The sequence below is a fragment of the Macaca mulatta genome, chromosome 1 (assembly GCF_049350105.2).
Source record: "Macaca mulatta isolate MMU2019108-1 chromosome 1, T2T-MMU8v2.0, whole genome shotgun sequence".
Classification (NCBI taxonomy): Eukaryota; Metazoa; Chordata; class Mammalia; order Primates; family Cercopithecidae; genus Macaca; species Macaca mulatta.
In genome coordinates this window covers 198,153,330-198,167,039 of record NC_133406.1, presented here as the reverse complement: position 1 = coordinate 198,167,039, position 13,710 = coordinate 198,153,330, and the positions used below count along the sequence as shown (strand labels likewise).

The window sequence follows — 13,710 nt, the reverse complement described above, 5'->3', positions numbered from 1 at the left end:
TGAAATAATAATCATGATTGAGAATTTCCTGAGATTAATGTCAGACACCAAACCAGAGATTCAGGAAGCTCAGAGAACATCAAGCGGATAAATGCCTGAAAAACTACATCTAGGCATAAAATTTTCAAATGACAGAAAATCAAAGAGGAAAAAAAATTCTGAAAGAGGAAAAAATAAATAGCCTTACCCAGAGAGGAACAAAGATAAGATTTACTTCCGACTTTTCTTCAGAAACCATGCAAGCAAGAGAAGAGTGGAGTGAAATATTTAAAGTGTTGAGACTGGGCACAGTGGTTTGCACCTGTAATCCCAGCATTTTGGGAGGCTGAGGCAGGAGGATCACTTAAGGCCAGGAGTTCAAGACCAGCCTGAGCAACATAGTGAGACTCCAATCTCTACAAAAAAATGGAAAAAAAAAAAAAAAAAAAACTTAGCCAGGTGTGGTGGAGCACCACCTGCAATCCCAACTGCTTGGGAGGCTGAGGTGGGAGGATCGCTTGAGCCCAGGAGTTCAAAGCTGCAGTAACCATGATTGTGCCACTGCATTCTGGCCTGTGAAATAAATAAATACATAAATAGTAAAGTATTGACAGAAAAAATTACCAACCTAGAATTCTGTACCTTGCAAAATTATCCTTCAAAAGTGAGGGAAGCTGGGCATGGTGGCTCATACCTGTAATCCCAGCACCTTGGGAGGCCAAGGCAGGAGGATCTCTTGAGCCAAGGAGTTCAAGATCAATCTGGGCAACATAGTGATAAGGTTATCACTAATATATATATTAGTGGCTGGATGTGGTGGCATGCATCTCTAATTCCAGCTACTGGGGGTGGGGTGGGGGTCTGGGAGTGGGTTGAGGTGGAAGGATTTTTTGAGCCCAGGAGGTTGAGGCTGCAATGAGCTGATACAGTAAGAAAGGAGGGACAATGGAATTATATAAAATGCTCAATTAAAATTACAAAAGGCAGAAAAAGCATGGAAGACAAAAGTAGCAACAAAGAATAAGAACAACTAATAGAAAATAGTAACAAATATGGTAGATATAAATCAAATTATATTAATAATCACTTTAGACATCAATGGTTTAAAGGCACCAATTAAAAGAGAATGTCCAAGTTGGTCATGCCACTGCACTTCAGCCAGGGTGACAGAGTAGGACCCTGTCTCAAAAAAAAAAAGTAAAGGTGAGGGCCAGGTGTGGTGGCTCTCACGTGTAATCCCAGTACTCTGGGAGGCCAAGATGGGAAGATCGCTCAAGATCAGGAGTTTGAGACCAACCTGGGCAACATAGTAAGACTATCTCAACAACAACAACAAAAAATTGTTTCTAAGTGAAAGAGAAATACTTTCTCAGACAAAAAAAATTAAGGGAATCTGTTACCTTGCAAGAAATGTTAAAAGAAGTTCTTTAGAGAGAAGGGAAATAAAATATAGACCAGAAACCAGGATCTACATAAGGAAGGAAAAGCATTGGAGAATAAATAAGTGACGGTAAAGTAAAAAGTTTCATTTTTAAATTTTAGTTGATCTAAGAGATAAGTTGTTCAGTATAATAGCAACAATGTATTTGATTATGTGTGTCATATATAATTGTGTGTATAAATATGTATACACACACATATGTACACTTAGATAGGCTTATTGTAAGTGAATTAATGACAACAATGATATAAGGGACAAGAAGGAAGAATTAGGATTATCTTCTTATTATAAGGTACTCATACTAACTGTGAAGTGGTATAGTGTTATTTGAAAGCAGACTTGGGTTAGTTGTATATTTTAAACTCTAGGGCCACTAGAAAAAATAGAAAGAAGTACAACTGATACCCTAAGAAAGGAGAGACAATGGAATCATATTAAATGCTCAATTAAAATCACAAAAGGCATAAAAAGCATGGAAGACAAAAATAGCAACAAAGAACAACTAATAGAAAACAGTAATAAATACGGTAGATATTAATCCAATTATATTAATAATCACTTTAGACATCAGTGATTTAAGTGCACCAATTAAAAAAGAATGTCTAAATTGGTCAAAGTTGAACAAAACCCAACTATATGTTGTCTACAAGAAGCCCACTTTAAATATAAAGACATATGTAAATTAAAAGTAAATGGATGGAGAAGGATGTAACATGCTAACACTAATCAAAAGAAAGTGAGAGTAGCTAAATTAATTTCAGACAGCACATACTTCAGAGCAAGGGAAGTGTATTAGTCTGTTCTCATGCTGCTATAAAGACATACCTGAGACTGGGTAATCTATAAAGAAAAGAGTTTTAATTGATTCACCATCCTACATGGCTGGGGAGACTTCAGGATATTTACAATTATGGCAGAAGATAAAGGGGAAGCAAGGCACATCTTACATGGCTGGAGGAGGAAGAGAGAGTGAGATGGGAGGTGCTAAACACTTTCAAACAACTGGATCTTGTGACAACTCTATCACCAGACAGCACTAGAAGCATGGAGCTAAACCATTAGAAACCACCCCCATGATCCAATCACCTTCCACGAGGCCCCACCTTCAAGACTCGGGATCACAATTCAGCATGAGATTTGGTGGGGGAAACAGAACCAAATCATATTGGGAACTTATCCAGGATAAAGAGGAACATTATTTAATGATTAAAAAGGTCAATTCTCCAAGAAGACAAAAACAATCTTTAATATGTATGTGCCTAACAAAAGAATGTCAAAATATGTGAGGCAAAAATTGATACAACTGCAAGGAGGAGTAGGTGAATTCATTGCAGATTTTAATACCTCTCTATCAGCAATGGACAGATCCAGCAGGCAGAAAATCAGTGAGGACATAGTTGAAATCCACACCACTGTAAACCAGCCAGATATAGTGGACATCTATAGACTACTTCATTCAACAACAGCAGATTACACATTCTTCTCAAGCTGTCATGGAATGTTAATCAAGATAGACCACATTCTGGGCCATAAAACACACATTAACAAACATGAAAGAATAGAAATCATGCAATGCATGCTCTCAGACCCTGATATGGTTTGGCTCTGTGTCCCCACCCAAATCTCATGTTGATTAGTGATCCCGAGTGTTGGAGGAGGGGCCTTGTGGGAGGTGATTGGATCATTGGAGTGGTTTCTGATGGTTTAGCACCATCCCCCTAGTGCTGCCTCATGATAGAGTTCTCATGAGATCTGGTTGTTTGAAAGTGTGTAACACTTCCCCCTGTGCGCTCTCTCTCTCTCTCTCTCTCTTTCTCTCTCTCTCTCTCACTGTCGCTCTCGTGCTGTCTCTTCCTCCCTCCCTCCCTCTTTCTCTGTCTCTCTCCCCAACTCCGCTGTGGTAAGACATGTCTTGCTTTGCCTTCACCTTCCACCATGATTGTAAGTTTCCTAAGGCCTCCCAGTCATACTTCCTGTATAGCTTGTGGAACTGCAAGTCAATTAAATATCTTTTCTTCATAAATTACCCAGTCTCAGGTACTTCCTTATAGTTGTGTGAGAATGGACTAATACAGACCCTAATGGAATTAAACTAGAAATCAGTAACAGAAAGATAGCTGGAAAACTCCCAAATACTTGGAGATTAAAACAACAGACTTGTAAACACAAAAGTCAAAGAAGAAATCACAAGAGAAATTTCAAAATATTTTGAACTAAATGAAAGTGAAAATACAACTTATCAAAATTTGTTGGAAAGTGGTTCTATGAAGGACATTTATAGCATTGAATGTATATATTAGAAGAGAAGAAAGATGGGAAGCATTGTGAGTGTCTGAAAGGAGAAAAACCCCTGAAGGCAGCTTGAAACAAAGAGAGGGATTGTGACTAACAACTCCAGCCCACAAAATCGTCCTGTTTATCTCAGCCAAAGGAGATGCAAAATCAGAGTGGCTGTTCTGCTCCACCATGCTGTATGAGGCACAGTCCATGAGTCTTCTGGGCATGAACCCCTAGCTAGCCTTCCCACATAGCCAGGGCATCCCATTTTGGGACACCCCCAACCACAATCCAGGATGGGCAGCACTCTACATGCTTTGGAGAACTGAGGCAAACCTTGGCTTAAGGCACCCATCCAGTCCTGAAAAGGAGGCAGTGACCTAGGGTAAAGGGGATTCAACAGGTGAACTTCAAAGAACCTCTAAGCAAACATACCCTAGAAAGACCAAAAGAAGCCAGTCAGCAAAGACTGGAATAAATAACTAATCCTTCAATGTGAAGACAAAGATGTAAGCCCAAAAGAACAACAGCAAACAGGAAACCATGACCTCCCCAAACAGACAAAGCAAGGAGACAGTGACCAGCCCTAACAAGATGGCGATGTGTGAGGTTTTGGATCAAGAATTCAAAATGGCAGTTTTAAGGAAATTCAGTGAATTCCAAGATAACACAGAAAAGAAATTCAGAAATTCATCAGATAAATTCAACAAATATATTGAAATTATTAAAAATCGAACAGAAATCCTAGAACTGTGAGAAATGCAATTGCTGAACTGAAAAATGGACTGAAGGCTGTTGACAGCAGAATGGATAAAGCAGAAGAATCAGTGAGCTCAAGACAGAGTATTTGAAAATATACAGAAGAGAAAAAAAAGATCTAAAATCAATTATCTAAGTTTCGACCTTAGAAAATTACAAAAAGAAGAGCAAATTAAATCCAAAGTAAGCAGAAAAAAAAAAATTAGAGGAGAAATCAATGAAATTATCTAACATGGTGATGTTTGTGTAAAAAAAATTTTAAAGAAATCAATGAAATTTAAATGGAAACTCAATAGAACAACGAAACTAAAAACCGGTTCTTTGAAAAGATAAATAAAATAGGCCTCTAGCCAGGCTAACAAAAAAAAAAAAGGGAGAGAGGACATAAATTACAAATTACAAATAATAGAAATGAAAGAGGGAACATTACTACAGATGCCACGAACATTAGAGCAATCATCAATAAATATTATGAACAACTTTATGCCCACAAATGTGATAACCTAAATAAAATGGACCAATTCCTTGACATAGTCTACCAAAATTCACGCAAGAAGAAATAGACAATCTGAATAGAACTATATCTATTAAAGAAATTGAATCCATATACTAACCTTCTAAAACAGAAAGCAACAGGCCCAAATGGTTTCACTGGTGATTTCTACCACACATTTAAGAAATAAATTAAATCAATTCTCTATAGTCTCTTTAGGAGATGGAAGCAGAGGGAATACTCCCTAATTAATTCTATGTGGCTGGAATTCCCTTCATACCAAAACCAAAGACATTACAAGAAAAGTATAGACCAGTATCTCTCACATAGATATAAAAATCCTCAACAAAATATTAGCAAATCAAATCCGACAATGTATACAAAGAATTATGCACCATGATCAAGTGATTTATCTCAGGTATGCAAAACTGCTTCAACATTTGAAAATAAAGTGTATAATTCATTGCATCAACAAGCTAAAAAGGAAAATCACATGATTCTATCGATCGATGCTGTCTTAGTCTGTTTATGTGCTATAACAAAATACTTGAGGCTGGGTAATTTATAAACAACAGAAATTTATTTCTTACAGTCCTAGAGGCTGGGAAGTCTAAGATTGGGATGCCAGCAGTATTGGTGTCTGATGATGTCTGCTCTCTGCTTCCAAAATGGCACTTTGTTGCTGCACCCTCTGGAGGGGAGGAACTCTGTGTCTTCACATAGTGGAAAGGATAAAAGGGTAAGAGGGGGCTCCCTTCAACTGGGAGCCCTTTTAGAAGGATGCTAATTCCATTCATGAGATCAGAGCCCTCATGACTTAATCACCTCCCAAAGGCCGTATCTCTTAATATTGTTGCATTGGGAATTATGTTTCAACAGGAATTTTGGAGGGAACACCATCATTCAAACCGTGGCAAATGCATAAAAAGGATTTGACAAAATCCAACATCCATTCACTATAAATGCTGTCAGTAAACTGGAAATATGGGAAACGTCCGCATCATATGTCCTCAAGGACATGCAAATTAAAACAACAATGAGATACGACTACATACCTATTAGAATGAACCAAAATCCAGAGCACTGACAACACCAAATGCTGGCAAGCATATGAAGCAATATCCTTGCACTCATTTATTGCTGGTGGGAATGCAGAATGGCACTGTCACTTTGGAAGACAGTTTGCTGGTTTTTCACAAAACTAAATGTACTCTCACCATATGATCCAGCAACCATGCTCCTTAGTATTTACCCAAAGGAGTTGAAAAAGTTATGCCTACCCAAAACCCTGCATACAGATGTTTATAGCAGCTTTATTCATAACTGCCAAAACTTGGAAGCAAGAAAAATGTCTTGCTTTGGACACTACTAAAAACTTGTAGCCCTCACTTAATAAATGGGTCGAAGGGACACGCATGGTGGCTCACACCTGTTATTCTAGGACTTTAGGAGGCTGAGGTGGAAGGATTGCTTGAGGCCAGAAGTTCGAGACCAGCCTGAGCAACATAGTAAGACCCTGTCTCTCCAATTTTTTTTTTTAATTAGCTGGGTGGTACATGCCTGTAGTCCTAGCTACTTGGGAGGCTGAGGCGGGAGGATCACTCGAGCCTAGGAATTTGAAGCTGCACTGAGCTGTGATTATACCACTGCACCCCCACATGGGCAACAGAACAAGACCCAAGCTCTAAAAAATAATAATGCCAGCAAGGAATGGTTTGTTAATTTTAGAAAGGCATTTGAGAGTGAGATTCTGTCTCTTAAAAAATTAAATTAAATTAAATGAGTTGAAGGAACAAATGTGGTGTATGTTGATTCCAGAATCTAAAGAGGCAACTCCAAGCACTTGGCCTTTTCTTCCATCAATAGCCCTCACTCCTCAGATTGAAAGCCAGTATGGAGAGTCTGCTATTCCAGATTATTCTGACTATACATTCAAGAATTAGGGAAATAGCCACTGAGGAGATTCAGAAACATACAAGTAGCCATTGAATCACTGCAGATGTGTCCTAAGATACACTGTGATTAACTCCATTTTTCACCTCATTTCCTTAAGGTCCACACTCTGAATTGTGAAATTCAATGGTGTTTTGGGTTCCAAGGTATTAGTGTTGACTCGGAATCACTGTACTGCAGTTCCCCAAAAGTCTATATAATTCTCTCTCTCCAATGCCCGGTCACTTTGATAAGAGACTACAGGTCCTCTTTGGGGAATGTGTGGGAGAAGATCACATACTTGTGTCAATATCACAGGGTTTTTCCTGAAGAAAACCTAGCACTCCCATCATTCTAAGGACTCTGCGTCTGTGGGCTGACCCAGGCCTAGGGATTGAACAACAGGAGGCCATTACTTTCCATTCTTGTCATTTAAGTTGGGCCCCTGTTCACCAGACCTAGGGGGTTCTGTTTATTTATTTATTTATTTACTTACTTCTTTGTTTGAAAATACATTTCAAGTAAGACTTTAATTGGCTGCCTGTATATTTTAGTCCTACAGTCATTGTCATCAATTAACTATGACAAGATAGCTATAGGTCAAACCCTTTGATTGTATCTCTGGCCCAATTTCCTACTAACATTAATAATACTTACCTTGTATCTGGAAGTTAAGCACTGCCGCTTGACCTCTGACACTGTGTAGTACCATCATCCCCATTGAAATCAGGGAGCCATTTCGATGTTAGCACCTCCACTATTATCCTCAATAGGTTAGCATTATATAGCATTTCAAGTAATTTGGTGCTTTCTTACCAGTGTTATTTGGTAAAGCCTTGGTGAGGGGAGTATCTTTTGGATTCCCATGGTTATGAAGAGTAACTTTAAACCCACTCCAAATTTCCCATCTGCTTACACTTTTGGATTCCTTTCTCTCCCTTATGCCAAAGAAATTTGGCAGCTTGATATCATTTAATATAAGTCACTTTTGTGTCCAAGTTTCAGTCAATCAAGAGAGCAAACAAAGTCACTATTTTTTTTAGAAAGTGTCTCGCTCTGTCGCCCAGGCTGGAGTGCAGTAGTGCCATCATGGCTCACTGCAGTCTCAACTGCCTGGACTTAAGTGATCCTCTTGCCTCAGCCTCCCAAGTAGCTGGGACTACAGGCACGTGCAACCATGCCTGGCTATTTTTTTTATTATTATTATTGCATGTAGAGACAGAGTTTCAATATGTTGCCCAGGCTGGTCTTGAACTCCTGAGCTCAAGTGATCCACCTGCCTTGGCCTCCCAAAATGCTGGAATTACAAGCATGAGCTACTGCATCTGGCCCAAGGTCACTCTTAGATGTTCAAATTAACACATTAAATCCTGAATGTCCAATAAGTGCATTCATATTAATAAATTCAGCCTATTTAACATTACAGTTGACTATGAACAACATGGGTTTCAACTGTGTTGGTTCACTTGTATGCAGATTCTTTTGGAAATGTTTCTGAAGATTTGCCAGAATTTGAAAAAACTTGCAGATGAACCATATAGCTTAGAAACATTGAAAAAGTTAGACACGTCGTGAAAGCGTATATGTAGATACTATCTATTTTATCTTTACCACCATTAAGTATACATAACTCTATTATAAAGTTAATATTTATGAAAACACACAAACAAACACTTATAGACCATACATAGCATCATTTGCAGTTGAGAGAAAGGTAAATAAATGTAAAGACAGTATTAAATCATAACTGCATAAAATTAACTGTAGTACACACTATACTGCTGTAATAATTTCATAGCCCCTACCTTTTGGTATTGCAGTAAGTTTATTTATTTATTTATTTTGAGACAGATTTTCACTCTGTTGCCAAGCCGGAGTGCAGTGGTGCACTCTCGGCTCACTGCAACCTCCGCCTCCCGGGTTCAAATGATTCTCCCATTTCAGACTCCCTAGTAGCTGTGATTACAGGCATCCGCCCATCACACCTGGCTAATTTTTGTATTTTTAGTAGAGGTGAGGTTTCACCATGTTGGTCAGGCTGGTCTCGAACTCCTGACCTCAAGTGATCCACCTGCCTTGGCCTGCAGTGAGTTCACATGTTGCAAGTATCCTCTTAAAATGCCATGTGACATCATTCTTCTTTGCATGAGCAGTCTCCTCTCGCAGTAAATTTTGTGTTGAATTAAAAAGAGATCTCTCATGGGTCTCAAGTATTTTTCACTGTGTGTAGTGCAATACCATAAACCTTAAATTACAGCATGGGACTCATACAAAGTAGCCACTAGTGATGTCGGAAATGCTGCCAAGAAACAAAGAAAAATTATGACATTACAATAAAAAGCTGAATTGCTTAATAGGTACCATAGATGAGGTCTGCAACTGTGGTTGCTCGACATTTCAAGATAAATGAATCCAACATGAGGACCATTATAAAAAAAAGAAAAGAAAATTCATGAAGCTGTTGCTGCAGCTATGCTAGCAGGCATAAAAACCATGCATTTGTTGTGAAATACCTTTTTATCCATACTGAAAATGCAGCTTTTATGTTGGTGCAGGATTACTATAAGAAAGACATATCTATAGATTCTAATATGACTCAAGAAAAACAGAAGTCATTATATGACAATTTAAACCAAAAGGAAAGTGAAGAATTTAAAGTTAGAGAATTTAAAGCTAGCAAAGTAGCAGCTACTAGGGAAGCTGAGGTAGAAGGATCTCTTGAGACCAGGAGTTTGAGGTTATAGTGAGATATGATTGCACCTTTGTACTCTGGCCTGGGCAACAGAGAAAGACCCCATCTCTAAAAAATAATAATGCCAGCAAAAGGTGGTTTGTTAATTTTCGGAAGAGGTTTCTCTTTAAAAAGGATGGTTTGTTAATTTTAGGAAGAGGTTTAGCTTTAAAAATGTCAAGAAAACAGGAGATGCAGTTTCTGCTGACTGAGAGACAGCAGGTGAGTTCCCAGATGCCATTAAGAAAATAATTGTGACCAGGCACAGTGGCTCACTCCTGTAATCCCAACATTTTGGAAGGCTGAGGCAGGAGGATTACTTGAGGCCAGGAGTTCCAGATTGGCCTGAGCAACATAGCAAGAACTTGTCTCTAAGAAAAAAAAAAAAGAAAGGAAGAAAATCATTGAGGAAATAGGATATCTGCTGAACAGGTTTTGAATGCAGGTGAAAGTGCCCTATTCTGGGAAGAAAAAAAAAGTCACAAAGGACATTTATTAGTAAGGAAAATAAGTGAGCACAGATTTAAGGCAGGAAGGGAAAGGCTGACTCAACTGTTCTGTGCAGATGCAGTCGAGTTTATTGTCAGAACTGCCCTTATCTATGAAGCTTCTGATCCCCAAGCCTTGAAGGGAAAAGGTAAACAACAGCTGTCAGTCATTTGGTTGTATAAAAAGAAGGTCTGGACAACAAGAACTTGTTTTCTAGATTGATTCCATCTATGCTTTCTGCCTGAAGTCAAGAAGTACCTTGGTAACAAGGGACTGCCTTTTAAGGTTCTTTTGATGTTGGACAAATGCCCCTGGCCACCCAGAACCACATGAGTTCAACACCAAAGATGTTAAAGCGGTCTACTTGCCCCCAAACACCATGTCTGTAATTCAGCCTCTAGACCGGGGTCATAAGGCCCTTTAAGGCTCATTACCACGTCTGTAATTCAGCCTCAAACACCATGTCTGTAATTCAGCCCCTGGACTGGGGTCATAAGGGCCTTTAAGGCTCATTACACAGGGTACTCTATGGAAAGGATTGTCAACTATGGAAGAGAAACCTGATAGAGAAGTCTGGAAGGATTGCACCATTGAAGATGCCATCACTGTTTTTGTTTGTTTGTTTTTATTTTTGTCATTTTTAGTTTATTTGTGTGGCAAGTGACAGGCATGAAGATGCCATCATTGTTATAGAAAAGGCCGTGAAAACCATCAAACCCAAAACAACAAATTCCTGCTGGAGAGTACTGTGTCCTGATGTGGGCATGACTTCACAGTATTTACAACAGAGCCTATCAGGGAAATCATGAAAAAGAGTGTGGATATGGTTTAAAAAAAAAAAAAAAAAAAAAAAAAAAAGGTGGGGAGTACAAGGTTTCAATATATGAATCTTGGAGAAATTTAAGAGCAAATAGACACCACACCCAGAGGAGGAATTACAATAAGACAACTTGATGGAGATAAGCACTTTCAAACCAGTGCCACATGATGAGGAAGAAAACAGAAAAAGCAGTATTAGAAAACAAATTGACCTTAGACAATCTGGCAGAAGGATTCCAAATATCCAAGATTGCTTTTGACTTATTTTACAGTATGGACCTTTCTATATGATACAGGCACTGAAACTAACACAAACAGTGAAAGAAGGATTGGTACCATATAGAAATATTTTTAGGGAAATGAAAAAGCCAAAAAGTCGAATTACAGTGTATTTCTGTAAAGTCATACTGAGTGTGCCTGCCTCTCCTGCCTTCCCTGCCACCTTCTCCACCTCTTCCAGCTCTGCCACCCCTGAGATAACAAGATCAATTCCTCCTCTTCTCCTCCTCCTCAGCCTACTCAACATGAAGACAATGAGGATGAAAAACTTTGTGATGATCTACTTCTACTTAATGAATAGTAAATATATTTTCTCTACCTTATGATTTTCTTAATAAAATTTTATTTTCTCTGGCTTATTTTATTGCAAGAGTATAATACATGATACACATACAAAATATGTGTTAACTGCTTATGTTGTTGATAAGACTTCTAGTTAACAGTAGGCTATTAGTAATTTGGTAGGGAGTCAAAAATATCATAATTCAGATTTTCCATTATGTGTGGGGGGTCAGTGCCCCTAACTCTCATGTTGTTCAAGGGTTAGGGGCACTGACTAGTGTAACTCCCTACAAATACATTCCTGCATATACTCCTAGAGTTTCTGCTAATTTAAGTTGGCAAAATCTTGCCATTCTTTCAATATGGCAGTCCCCAAGTCAGTCCCTACACTTAACCCCAACTCACCATGGCATGCTGGGATCCAGCTATAGTTACAGGATTGGAGACAATGAGAAGTGGTGGTGGTATAGAGGTGGGCCTCAAGGACAGTAGGCATCCCCTTACAAGGTAAGTGCCTTGGGTGAAATCATTACAGAATCTTCAAACTTAATCTCCTTAGGAGAGGAGGGCCTACTTGTGCTGGCAAGAGAGGCACTGTGGAATTTGGAGGTCCAGGGGGTTCAATGTCATTAGAGTCCTCTCAGACATCTTCATTCTCAATTCTCAGGTTTCCACGCATTCCCACAGCCCTGTTTCTCACATAAGAGACCTGGCAAGCCTGTGAAATCAGTTAGTACTGTAATTCTGCAATCCACTTGATATTTGGGATTTGGTTTTTGGATATATTGGTCTTCTGACTACAAGAGAGAAGTTATTTTAGGACACTCATAGAAGGTCTGTGGTTCTCAGACAATGCCTTGTTCTGGTAATTAAATCCCCAAGTTGGACATTTTCTTCTAAGCTCAGTAACATGGTCAGATGTGGCTAGCCCACCTCACGATCCTTGTAGTCCTCAATTCCATCATAACATTTTTCATACCACTCATGTGGTCTTCCAAAGTACTTCATTACCAGCAACTATAAGTGATAATCAATTCTTTTGCCATGGATTCTTTTGCTAGAACTCGTGACAAGATTATATCACCTTCAAAGCTAGCCAGGTCAGATAACCAATCCCAAATTCCTAACTTGGGGTTTCTCATCACTGTAGTGACTTCTAGAACCAAATACTTTATCACAGTTAATCAATTCAAGAGAACAGCTTTCACTTTATATACTTTAAGCTGGGAGATGTTTTAGGTTTTTTTTGTTTTGTTTTGTTTTGAGACAGGGTCTGGCTCTGTCACCCAGGCTGGAGTGTGGTGGCGTGATCTCAGCTCACTGCAACATCTGCCTCCTAGACTCAAGCCATCCTCCTATTTCAGCCTCCCAAGTAGCTGGGACTACAGGCACACACCACCACACCTGGCACATTTTTATATTTTTTTGTAGACATAGGGTTTTACCATACTGCCCGGCCTGGTCTCAAACTCCTGAGCTCAAGCGATATGCCTGCCTCAGCCTCCCAAAATACAGGGATTATGGGTGTGAGCCACCACGCCCGGCCTTGGAAGATTTTTAATAAAGGGAATTAGATGCTTACAAAATTATTGAGAAGGCTGGGGAAGCAAAAGGCAAGGGAAATAGTTGCTGACTTTCAGAAAATCTGGAAGTACAGGAATCCCATGAAGCTACTATGATCTCAGAAGCTGGAGTGACTATAAGCTTTTTTTTTTTTTTTTTAAACCAGAAAGACTTTTCATTTCTTCAATATCATACCTTTGTCAGGTCAGAGTTCTCATTATTTTACAATGTTTTTCAGGATGTCAAAAGCAACCAAGAATTGTCAGAGAAGCTGTCTAAGCTACAGCAAGAGAAGGAAGCTCTACGTGAAGAATATTTGCGATTATTGAAGCTGCTTAATGTCCATGTGAGGTAAACAAAGACAAGTTCTCTTTGGAAGAAAACTATGTAGAGTAGTTTTTTTCTTGCTGAACCAGCTCTAGGGCTAAATAGTGCGCTGCTCACTGAAGCAGCCTTTCAAGAGGGCCATAATAAAATTCCTGTTTCCAAAAGTGCTATCCATAGGGCTTTTCCTAGGGATGTGGGGCCTAATTTCTTCTCAAGAGAGGGAAGGAGAAGGGAATTACCATTCATTGAGCTTTGATGATATTGAACTTGTTTTTCCCCAAATACACCCTTCTCACTTGCGTTCACACTTTTTTCACCTCACACACTTTCCTCAGCCTG

The 13,710-nt window shown here is 39.1% G+C and overlaps 1 protein-coding gene across 16 annotated transcripts in view; it reads left to right on the top strand.

The window, feature by feature from the left end:
* CCDC30 (coiled-coil domain containing 30) overlaps positions 1 to 13,710 on the top strand; it is a 192,114-nt gene that overhangs the window by 132,301 nt on the left and 46,103 nt on the right. For all 16 annotated transcript variants that reach the window (XM_077961360.1, XM_028835131.2, XM_077961314.1 and 13 more), the window contains one exon: positions 13,283 to 13,395. In XM_077961360.1, coding sequence (XP_077817486.1) covers positions 13,283 to 13,395 — 113 coding nt within the window. The remainder of the gene's footprint in view (positions 1 to 13,282; positions 13,396 to 13,710) is intronic.